General features: G+C 44.6%; 1 protein-coding gene across 1 annotated transcript in view; it reads left to right on the top strand.

Annotated features, from left to right (window-relative positions):
* LOC126471373 (uncharacterized) overlaps positions 1–12,305 on the top strand; it is a 160,219-nt gene that overhangs the window by 76,738 nt on the left and 71,176 nt on the right. Inside the window, exon 2 of the mRNA XM_050099494.1 lies at positions 8,115–8,217. Within this exon, the coding sequence (XP_049955451.1) occupies positions 8,115–8,217 (103 nt within the window). The remainder of the gene's footprint in view (positions 1–8,114; positions 8,218–12,305) is intronic.

Here is a 12,305-nt window from a genome sequence, read left to right as displayed (position 1 = left end):
GATATCAGCAAATGGTTGCGGCGTGCTGTGGGAACTTGAGCTTCCGCTTTGTAATACTTATTACTGCGAAATACTGGAAGAAATCATGCTTCCTTCTGTTCGTCAGCGATTTCCTGGAAGTAGAATCATCTTCCAACATGACTGTTCCCCAATCCATACAGCCAATCGTGTAAGACACTGGTTTAAGATTAAAGGAGACATTGAGCTGTCGGACTGGCCTCCAAAAGCTGCTGGCCTCAATCCCACAGAGCACGTGTTGGCAGAGATGGAAAAAATTATTAGGAGCAAAAGACCTGCACCAACATCCAAGGCAGCGTTGTCGGAAGCAGTTCATTCTGGTGTGCGAAGAGATGTCACAGAGTGACAGATTCATCAGAAAGCTAGTTGCCTCTGTTCCCCGGCGATTAAATGCAGTTGTAGAAGAGGATGGGAACTGGACGCGGTAATGAGTCTAGGAAGAAGACTTTGTTTAAAGCATATATTGTTTAATTTCAGCTTAACTTATCTTCAGCGATTAAGATGCTGTGAACAAATGGAAAAATTTTAATTTTGTTAGTAAAATTTTAATGTAAAATAGATCGCAAACATTTGCATACCAAGACGAAGATGTTTATTTTAATGAAGAGTACACTTTTCTTCATAAGAGGCATAATAGCAATGAAGATTGAGGCATCAAAGAGAGACCATTTATGTTGTTTAATTTTTCTCTTTTTCTGTTTATACCAACTTGAAAGCACTACATTCAATTCAGTACTCTTTACTTTGGTGCAGGGGCACCCAAGTTCCAAAACAGGCACAAACGAGAGATCTTTAATTTTAATGCCAAGCAGAAGCCGCAGTGGTGGCTACATGGTGGCGGAGTGGTAATAAGGAAGACTACGAGTACGAAGGTTTTCGGTTCGAACCCTGATCAGCCCCACGATTTTTATGTGCCATTTTACACTTATCTCCCCTCGGGCAGTGTTCGTTGATGTGAAAAATATCGAGTTGCTCTGTGGTCCATAAGCCACGTTAAACTGTACGTCACTCCATTAACTGGCTAGGTAAGTCAACTCAAAGGTTGGAGGAAAGCAACGGCATACCACCCCCAACAAGACCGTGCCTATTAAAGCACTGTGGTGTTCAAACCAATCTTCCGACTGATGACTGCTTTACTTTACTATGGGTTCCAAAGTTAATGATCTTTGGGTTATTAACATTTTTGTGTTTTCATGCTGTAGCTTTGATACCAGTATACGTAAGTAACCGGCCGAACACTGTCACCGTCCGAGTTGTCAAGGTGTTAGACAACGATGCTGTCTAGCCCAGTTACAATCTTGGTCATGGTTATGTTTCAGTCGAATACCTCTATGTGCCTTTCTGTGTATTTCAAGACATACCTTTATACACTTGGTACGCATCCAAATTGATATCTGATAGAGCTGTATTTAACAACATGAATCAGATATGTTTTCCGAGCAATATATCGGACAACACGTCAGTGCAGCGAGATTTCGTTTGTGTGTTGTGCATGGCGCAAGAAATATTTGTGTTTTGCTTGCTTCTGTGATGGGTTTCACCCCACTGAATGCGAGCAAGCTCACGAATAGACTGTCAATAATTGGAATTACGCAATAATACACTTAAAATGTGTATTTTTGCATTATTTATCCCGATGAAACTAACTGTAAATAGATTATATGCCTAATTGCTTATTACTCGCGCTTCTCGATGCTTTCCTCAAAAATAAAAAGAAAAATAAGAAGAGAGAGAGAGAGATGGGGAGACAGAGAGAGAAAACAGAAATGTATTTCAAATATCAGCTCAGTGACGCCATGTTCGTCTCGTGATGTAAAGCAAGGATAGTTGATAGGTAATATCTCGTTGTCCTAGCGATATGTATGGCTACAGGGTTCTTTCTTTTCTCTCTGCAAACAACCAGAACAGAATTCAGTACAAAAGTGGTAAGAACACCTATGCAGTGCGCCTATTAAGCACTCAGCTTTTCTTGGTTATTTTGTTAATCGTTAACAATTGTCTGTAATGCACTTCACATCCTTGATTACTAATTTGTTATTACTATCATTGTCATTGTTATTCGTCACCTCACAACAGCTCTCCTATCACTCATTGCTGCCGATGCACGTAACCAATGGATCAGGATGAATGGAATGTGGGATATATCGTCACGGAGAATATACACATTTATCTCGGCGTCTTGTGTTCAGGGTAACATGAAAATCTCAATAAGAGATTACGACAACGGGATACCGGTGATACAAGCAATAATACCCAACTATTTCTGTCGATTTAACACCATGACGACAGACAAATTGGCGTCTCAGTGTATTATGATTATAATTCGTTAGCCTTCTTGCGAAGGAAGGAATGTAGCCATTGTACACGATTGCTGGCAGTGGTGTTCACGATAACGCACTTTCGGAAGAAGAGTGGGCTCGCACGGCTACGTGGCGCTACTGAGAAGGAAGACCATTGTGTTCGACGTAGAGCTCTGGCGCATCGTACTCCATCTACAGCAGAAATCGGAGCAGCATTTGGCACCACAGTGACACAACGAACTGTTATAAATCTGTTACTTCAAGAACAAATCGGAGCCAGACGTCCTGTAGCGTGCATTCCATTGATCCCAAACCACCACCATTTGCTACTACAGCCGCGTCAAGCGAGAGCTAATTGGAGGGTAAGGTGGAGGTCTGTTGCATTTTCTGAAGAAAGATGGTTCTACCTCGGTGCCAGTGATGGCCGTGTGTTGGTTAGGAGGGGGCCAGTTGAGGGGTGCAGCCAATCTTTCTCGGTACTAGATACATTGAACCAGCAGGTGTAATTGTGATCTGGAGTGTGATTTCCTATGAAAACAGGAATAGTGTCATGGTTATCCTACGCAGCATGACTGCAGGGTGCGTTTTCCAACAGGATAACGCTCGCTCACATACCTCTGTTGTAACCCAACATGCTCTATAGAGTGTCGACATATTGGCTTGGCCTGCTCGATCGCCAGATTTGTCTCCAGTTGAGAACATATGGAAGATCATCGGACAACAACTCCAGCATCATCCACAAACAGCATAAACCGTCCCTGTATAGACCGACCAAACGCAAGAGTCATGGAACTCCATTCCACAAACTGCCATCCGGCGCCTGTACAACACAATGCACGCACGTTTGCATGCTTGCATTCAACAGACTGGCGTTTACAGCGGTTATTAATATGCCAGCATGCCTCATTTGCAATGCCTTATCTCACGCTTACATCTGTGGTCTTACCATGTTAATCATTTAAACATGTTACATAGACAAATGTAGTCTGAATAATTCATTACTTTTTTTTTCATTCGGTATATAAACGTTCTCCGAGCCACTTTAAATTACTAAATCACTTTTAAACGCATAGTATCAGAACTTGTAAAACACACATTTTGTCCACATGAAAACTGACTGGGAACTGCCTAAAGTGTGCGTCATTTATGTTGGCGGCCGAGTTTAGGTTCGTTCTGCGCATCTGACGTCACAAAACACAGTCAGCCAATGAACAGAGAACGACGTTGCCAGATCTCGACTGCAGTGCAGAGCATGGACGAGTGTCTTCAGTTTTAGGAACGTTCAGTCATAAATAAAGTAATAGAACAAAAGCAATGTCTTGATAGCAGACTTTCTTTTATAGAAAGTTTGGAAAAAGCATTCTTTATACCAATTGCTTCATAGTCTATTAATTAATTAAATCAAACAATCAATAATACTCCTAATTCAGGCGATAGCAAGGAAAGGTGTTTGTATCAATCTCACGAACCGATTTTTCGCAATAAAGAACAGCAGTAATTGTTTATTTCCTATTGTACTTCGACGAAGCGTGAGTAATTCATAGTCATACCAACAGTGTTTGTCAGTATTTTGTGTGACGTGTTATAGTCCTCATGGCCTTATGTTGTCAAACGAGGTGCGTTAGCGTAATGGTTAAGGTGTTGGGCTTCTACGCGAAAGGTTATGAGTGCAAACCTTGTGCGATGCTTAATATTTTCATTATTTAAAAACAATATCGAAGTGCCTTACTTCACGAATTATATTCGTTTGAATGCAATTTTTTGAAATTTCTAGTGCTTTGTCTCTTCATTAACCCTGCCGCTGCTGCAGACACGTGCTCCCCGCATTCCACGCTGTGCGCGATTTTGTCATCACTGCACTGCTCGCCTGTGCAGACACATGGTGTTCCCACTGCTTTGACACACTTATCATTCGATTTCACAAAAAATATTTGGCCCAAAAATTTGATTTTTACACGTCTTCTTGACTGATGCCTTCCCCCCATAAATGACTTAATTTTGTTTCGATGTTCAACGCAGTTATTATGCAGCATTAAATGTAGTAAACCATTGCACGAAATATTGAAGAGTTTGCAGAGGTAGAAGTCCATAGCGTATACTTTCCGTATGGTCGATTTTAGTTACCACAATGTTGAGAATGAAATGTGGACAAGATACTTAAATTTCATATAAAATTTACTGTATAACAATATCTCATTTAATTTAAGTACGACATAGGTGTCGTATGTAATATTGAGAAATATTCTGTCTTTCGCGAATGTAATAAAAGTTTTATTTACACCGGACGCGTTTGGCTTTATTTTAAAGCACTTCAATCAATGAAAGGTATGTCACATACACAATGTTACTCATGTTCTCTTTCTTGTTTTTGTTCCACAGTCGCAGTTTTACCAATGGTACTGAAATATATTCCTCTTCTGCAACTGTAATAAGCGACTTATTTAGACCAGATGCGTTTCTCTCTTTTGAAGCATCTTCAGTGGGCAGTATTTTGTCTCCTCCATTGCCAAGTCACCTTTCGTAGTTTTGTGCTGCGGTAACACAATACTCAACGTTTGAGTTGGCTGATCAGTGTAAAATAAATGATGTTTGTGTGAGCACACACAAAAATTATATTTGACATAGCTCAGAGCACTTTACTGATAGACGGTATATTCAAGTCCTAATGTTTTTGTAAGTCCACAGTTTTGTTTAATGTATTTTGTCTACTTCCTCTTGATTGATTGAAGTGCTTTAAAATAAAGCCAAACGTGCTCAGTGTAAATAAAACTTTTGTTACAGTCGCGACAGATGGAATATTTCTCAATATTACATACGACACCTATATTGTACTTAAATGAGATATTGTTACACAGTAAATTTTATATGAAAATTAGGTATCTTGTCCACATTTCATTCTCAACATTGTGGCAACTAAAATCGAACATACGGAAAGTATACTCTATGGACTTTTACTTCTGCAATGGTTTACTATATTTAATGCTGCGTAATAACTGCGTTGAACATCGAAACAAAATTAAGTCATTTATGGGGGGAAGGTATCAGTCAAGAAGATGTTTAAAAATCTAATTTTTGGGCCAAATAGTTTTTGTCGAATCGAATGATAAGAGTGTCAAAGCAGTCGGAACACGATCTGTCTGCACAGGCGAGCAGTGCATGGCGCTGCTTCTATTGGCGCGTGCGTCGTGTGCAACTGGCAACGCAGCAATCTCCCGCGTCTGGGCGGGCATGCGCGAGCCACCAAGATAAAAAAGAATTGAACTATAGTGATCTAGCTTCAGTGTTTTGCCCTAGTCGATTTAATCAGCCAATGACTAAGAATATTTTATAAAGTTCTAATTAAAATGGGTATTGATTTTGTAGTTACTGATATCATGGTTAGGAAGCTGTCAGTATGGATAATGTCGGCACTCTAGTTGGAGTCGCGTATAAACATTTAAAGAGTTAGTATATGTAAACATAGTTATGCGTTTGTCACCAAGCCACGCAGTGTAAATTATCGTATTCTCAGTATGCTCCAGTATGACACGGCTCCTGCTAGGGCCTCCGTTCTCACGCTCCGTGACCATCTGTCACTTTATGGGGTGGGGAGTGCTACCGATCTAAACTACACTCCTGGAAATTGAAATAAGAACACCGTGAATTCATTGTCCCAGCAAGGGGAAACTTTATTGACACATTCCTGGGGTCAGATACATCACATGATCACACTGACAGAACCACAGGCACATAGACACAGGCAACAGAGCATGCACAATGTCGGCGCTAGTACAGTGTATATCCACCTTTCGCAGCAATGCAGGCTGCTATTCCCCCATGGAGACGATCGTAGAGATGCTGGATGTAGTCCTGTGGAACGGCTTGCCATGCCATTTCCACCTGGCGCCTCAGTTGGACCAGCGTTCGTGTTGGACGTGCAGACCGCGTGAGACGACGCTTCATCCAGTCCCAAACATGCTCAATGGGGGACAGATCCGGAGATCTTGCTGGCCAGGGTAGTTGACTTACACCTTCCAGAGCACGTTGGGTGGCACGGGATACATGCGGACGTGCATTGTCCTGTTGGAACAGCAAGTTCCCTTGCCGGTCTAGGAATGGTAGAACGATGGGTTCGATGACGGTTTGGATGTACCGTGCACTATTCAGTGTCCCCTCGACGATCACCAGTGGTGTACGGCCAGTGTAGAAGATCGCTCCCCACACCATGATGCCGGGTGTTGGCCCTGTGTGCCTCGGTCGTATGCAGTCCTGATTGTGGCGCTCACCTGCACGGCGCCAAACACGCATACGACCATCATTGGCACCAAGGCAGAAGCGACTCTCATCGCTGAAGACGACACGTCTCCATTCGTCCCTCCATTCACGCCTGTCGCGACACCACTGGAGGCGGGCTGCACGATGTTGGGGCGTGAGCGGAAGACGGCCTAACGGTGTGCGGGACCGTAGCCCAGCTTCATGGAGACGGTTGCGAATGGTCCTCGCCGATACCCCAGGAGCAACAGTGTCCCTAATTTGCTGGGAAGTGGCGGTGCGGTCCCCTACGGCACTGCGTAGGATCCTACGGTCTTGGTGTGTATCCGTGCGTCGCTGCGGTCCGGTCCCAGGTCGACGGGGACGTGCACCTTCCGCCGACCACTGGCGACAACATCGATGTACTGTGGAGACCTCACGCCCCACGTGTTGAGCAATTCGGCGGTAAGTCCACCCGGCCTCCCACATGCCCACTATACGCCCTCGCTCAAAGTCCGTCAACTGCACATACGGTTCACGTCCACGCTGTCGCGGCATGCTACCAGTGCTAAAGACTGCGATGGAGCTCCGTATGCCACGGCAAACTGGCTGACACTGACGGTGGCGGTGCACAAATGCTGCGCAGCTAGCGCCATTCGACGGCCAACACCGCGGTTCCTGGTGTGTCCGCTGTGCCGTGCGTGTGATCATTGCTTGTACAGCCCTCTCGCAGTGTCCAGAGCAAGTATGGTGGGTCTGACACACCGGTGTCAATGTGTTCTATTTTCCATTTCCAGGAGTGTACTTGCTGACTTACAGCAGCGTAAGCCTTTCTACACTGAATGATGAAATGTAATAAAACATGGGTTGACATGGAGCATAAATGCCATAGGATAAATATCTTGCGTGAACATTTCAAGCGATAAAAATCAGTTCAATTCCATCGTGAAGTTCGGGATCTACTCCGAAACGAACAAGTCCGCTTAGGATCAAACAGACTCTCCTTCAGTCATATTATATCCCTATAACAACATAGCATTGAGAACTCCACAACAACCAAATAGATCGGCAACAAATTGCAAGCAGCAGAAATGAAGATCTTACGAACTCTGATCCAAAAAACCAGGAAGGATAGTGTAAGGAATGAAAGAATAAGGAAAGTAGCTGGAGTGTACATATCCTTGAAAGAGAAAGTGAAAAGCGTCGGCCATCTCAAACGATTGGAAGAAGAAAGTACCGCAAACTGCACGCACATGTGAATACTAGAAGACCGATAGGAAGACCAAGGAAGATACGTCTGAACTAAGTGAAGGAGGGATTTGCAGGGATACAGTCCCGAGAGAAGAATAGTACATGGATAGGCACAAGTGGAGAGCGCTCTTACACCACACCCAGGCAGCTGTAATGGCAAACCGATGATGATAATGGAGGCTTACCGACAACCTTTCTTCCCATTCACCTTTTGTGATTGGAACAGTGGTGGGGGGGGGGGGGGGCAAATTATCCTGGTAGCTCATGAACATTGTGCCACACGTATGTGACTGTAGATGTGGGTGTGTGTTGCAGGCCCGGCGCTGGACGACACGTGGCTGCTGGTGCTGGTGTCGTCGTGCGCGGGCGTGCTGCTGCTCGGCGCCCTGCTCGCCTTGCTGCTCCTCAAGTGCAAACTGTACGTACAACGCCACTTTTCTGTAACCAGCTTGTGTCTTTACTCATTATTATTTCACATACACTACTGGTCATTAAAATTGCAGTGCCAGATAGTATAGCAAATAACGAAATTTTGCTCCTTGTTGCGTATAGTAGAAGGACGCAAAATTAAATGTGTAATAGATATGGGGATGTACAGTGTGTAAAATTTACTACACAGAGCTACAAAGTATTATAGAAACCGTGGCCCTAATCCGGTTGGGAATCGAGTGGAACTGAGTTTAGACGGCAGATACTGGGACGTCACTCGACGCTTCTTCATCTCTGTGCTGGTCTTGATCAATCATAGAGGCTGCCGAGAGGTGGCCCATAGCAGCCCACGACCAAATGCATTCAGTGGGTGAGAGGCCTGGAGAACGCACTGGCCAGGAAAATAGTTGACTGTCCTCTGTATCGAGGTAAGCCAGGACAGCACTGGCAACGTACCTTAAATATCGGGCACTGCCACCAGTCTAAACACATCAAAATTGTAATGCCTGCTGTCCAAATTACTGGCTACGCGAATCAGAGGTGACTGTGTTGTGTGCCCAACGGTACCCCATAGCATCAAGCAATGTGCTGGGTTGTAATGGTTCAAATGACTCTGAGCACTATGGGACTTAACATCTGAGGTCATCAGTCCCCTACAACTTAGAACTACTTAAACCTAACTAACCTAAGGACATCACACACATCCATGCCCGAGGCAGGATTGGAACCTACGACCGCGGTCACGCGGTTCCAGACTGAAGCGCCTAGAACCAGTCGGCCACACCGGCCGGCCATGTGCTGGGCTCAGATGATGAAGACGAATGCCACGTTCGTTCTCCTCAGAGGCTCCACACGCGGATACGTGCATCACGCTGCTGTTCACAGAATCGAGACTGGTCCGAAAAGACGACGTCGTGCCACTGCTCTGTACAGCGTTGTCGTTGGGCGCACCATTGTCAGTGCGTCTCTCTACCGCTGCATTGAGGGAAGCTGCAAGGATGGTCGCCGAGCTGACAGCCCGCTGTGTTTTAGACACCGTCACACTGTTCCTGCAGATACTTATCTTCCTATAAACTAGCGCATTTCCTAACTCAAGATACGTCACGTGGCTGTACAATCTCGCACGGCCAAGCGAAAAATATGTCTCTCCTTTCGAGCGCTAGTCCCGTGGAGCCGTTAAGATACCGCATGGCGTTGAGTATGGCTCTCCTGAACACATCGATACCAAATTCGAATGACAATGAAGCGATCCTGGCCAACGCGAACAGAAATACCACGGAACGACATACTGCAATCTCCATAGTTCACAATCTTTCCGATGTCGCATTCCAACACTTGCTCCTAGACGTCTTTCCTATGGCGTATAACACAATCTTCTCTCAAACAAACAACGTTCAAATGCGATTTCTGAATGAAAAGCCCGTTGCATAATTTTTCATTATATACAAAATGTACACTGGTGAGCCAAAACATTATGACCACCTGCTTAATAGCTTGTTTGTCCGACCTTGGAATGAAACACACCATTTATTCCGTGTATCAGTTTATTAGTAGAATTGTGGAGGTATGTGACATTAAACGTCTACGCACAGGTCATGTAATTCGCGTAAATAACGGGCCGCCGATTTGCGTACGCGGTGATGGCGCCCGATAGCGACCCAGATGGGTTCCTTAGGATTTACATCAGGCGAATTTGGTCGTTGAGGCATCAACATGAGTTCACTGTAATGCTTCTCAAACCACTGAAGCACGGTTCTGGCTCCGGGACACGGACAATTATACTGCTGAAAGGTGACAGCGCCGTCGGGGAAGACATCAAACATGGAGGGGTGCAGGTAGTTCGCAGCTGTCAGCGTATCTTCGATTACTACCACAGGTTCCGTGCAAGCGCAGAAAAATTTCTCCCGTAGCATAATACTGCTCGTGGCGCGCTACACGTTTCGAGCCACCGTTCACCTCGGTGTCGGCGTTTGTGGAGAAGACCAGCGACCTAGTGCACAAAAAATGTGATTCGCCCTTGACAAAGTCGATTATCTCAGTGGATTTACCCATTTGCAGCCCATTTCTTCGCTAGGATGATCCCTCATATTTCTCTGCTGCGCTTAAATACTTTCCATAGCGCGTCACGTGCCTGCAACGCCACCAGGTGGCATCCAACTTCGCGGTGTGCAATGGTCGTAATGTTTTGGCTTATCAGTGTAGATGGCGTTATTCCTACCTTCGTCGTGCGATTGCGCTGAAATGCTAATCATTGGTTTATCCAAGCACGTAGTACACTAAATGCCAGTTTGAGGTTTGTTGCATGATGCCTTCGTGCTGCTGCATTGTTAATGGCCAGCAGTGTAAATGCTTTAACCCTGTTAAAGTGAACTGCTGACAAACACAGAGGGGAGGTTATGACATCGTACATTCGATTATTCTTGCAAATGGAGCACTGTCGCGTTTTGCGACATCCACGCCGCAACCTCCTCGGCGCCAAATTTTTGTATCACTATTTTTTCCTCTTCGCCAGCTTTTCATATTTTATTTACAAAATACACTTGGTGTAAAACAAAAATAGGCGGTAGAATGATACCCTCCTGCCACTGAAGGTAGTTGTTGTTATGAGATGGCTTGCTTGGACGCGTCAACTACACAGCCTCGTCACATGTCCAAAGAGGCAAATGCCGGGATGGTTCCTTTGAAAGGGCACGACCGATTTCCTTCCCCATCCTTCCCTAACCCGAGCTTGTGCTCCGTCTCTAATGACCTCGTTGTCGACGGGACGTTAAACACTAATCTCCTCCTCCTCCTCCAAAGAGGCAAAAGATTGGAATGCAGATTAGCAACAATTTACAATAGTTTATTTATAGACAGTTTATAAATACTTAACTGTGGTATGAAGATGGTGCGTGGCAGTAGATCAGTTTCCACTTAGACTGATCTGTCTTTAATTCTGGTCTAGTCCTGAATCCAGTCAACGATAATTATAATCACTTGTCGACTATCCACTATGGGTGCGCTTGGCGGCGGCTATATATGAATCTCGATGCTGTGCTGAGCTACTGCTGGATCCGCTGTCGATACTGTCGCTGATATTGACTGACTGGAGCCGTGTGGCGGCTTATATCCGCGTTTCGCTGATGGAGTCTATTTAGGAACTACATGTGTGACGTCAGGCGGATGCATCGAATATTAGTATCAGGCAGCGTTGGTCTGTGTATGACCGTGTCCCGTATCTTCTGGAGGACACAGTGTAACTATAACTGATGGCTGCTTTAATTCTGATAACTTATTTGTGTGTATGAACATAATGGTTTATGCCTTTTTGAAACTGTGTCGCCTCGTTTGCATATATAGCGACTCGTTTATTTTGGCTCCTTTTAAAACCAGATCTTACCCATAGAAATCTGTTTCTTAGTTTCCTTGCTAGCATCGTAGTCCAGTTCTGTGCGATATTTGTTGCTATTATTCAGAACATCGTAGAAATTTCTTGTCAGAAACAATATTATCCAGATCATCAGTGGTACATTTATTGTGCGCGCTTTATTTCTTCTTCTTCGGATTAGGTAATAGAATCCCGCCCCGCTTAGCGTAGTATCCCACCTGCCGTAAATTACACACCATGTTCTTACTCATTTGAAACATTTTGCTTCCACGTTTCATCCCATTTTCCATCTTCACTCTCACTTCTTTCTCCTTCTCAGCACCAATAAACCTCATTACGTTAGCAGCAAGCTGTCGCGGCTGCCCACGAAAACATTTTCCGCGATCTATTCCCATGCTCGAACTGCGAGGTAACAAGGCGCAGTTCTTTGAACTAGAAAACGGTTGTACCTAGTTACGTGATCGAGTTATTTCTGCTACTGTAGAGTCTCCGGCTCGCTTTGTGGACTAATACAGCCTTCTTTCCCTTCACACTCGTTCGGTTCTGAACTAATTCTTGCTTGGAATAAAACACAAAATTTTACATTTCCTCTTTTTTTTTTCATTAACGAGGAGAGACTGAAGTCTTTGCAGGAGACGGTGTACATTATCTGTTGCTCATACATGATTTAGGTATGACGCAACCGCACTGAAGCACCGATTTATCCTGCA

This window comes from Schistocerca serialis, chromosome 3, assembly GCF_023864345.2.
Source record: "Schistocerca serialis cubense isolate TAMUIC-IGC-003099 chromosome 3, iqSchSeri2.2, whole genome shotgun sequence".
In the NCBI taxonomy this organism is placed as follows: domain Eukaryota; kingdom Metazoa; phylum Arthropoda; class Insecta; order Orthoptera; family Acrididae; genus Schistocerca; species Schistocerca serialis.
Note: the sequence above shows the minus strand (reverse complement) of the source record. Positions and strands in the feature narration are given on the sequence as shown.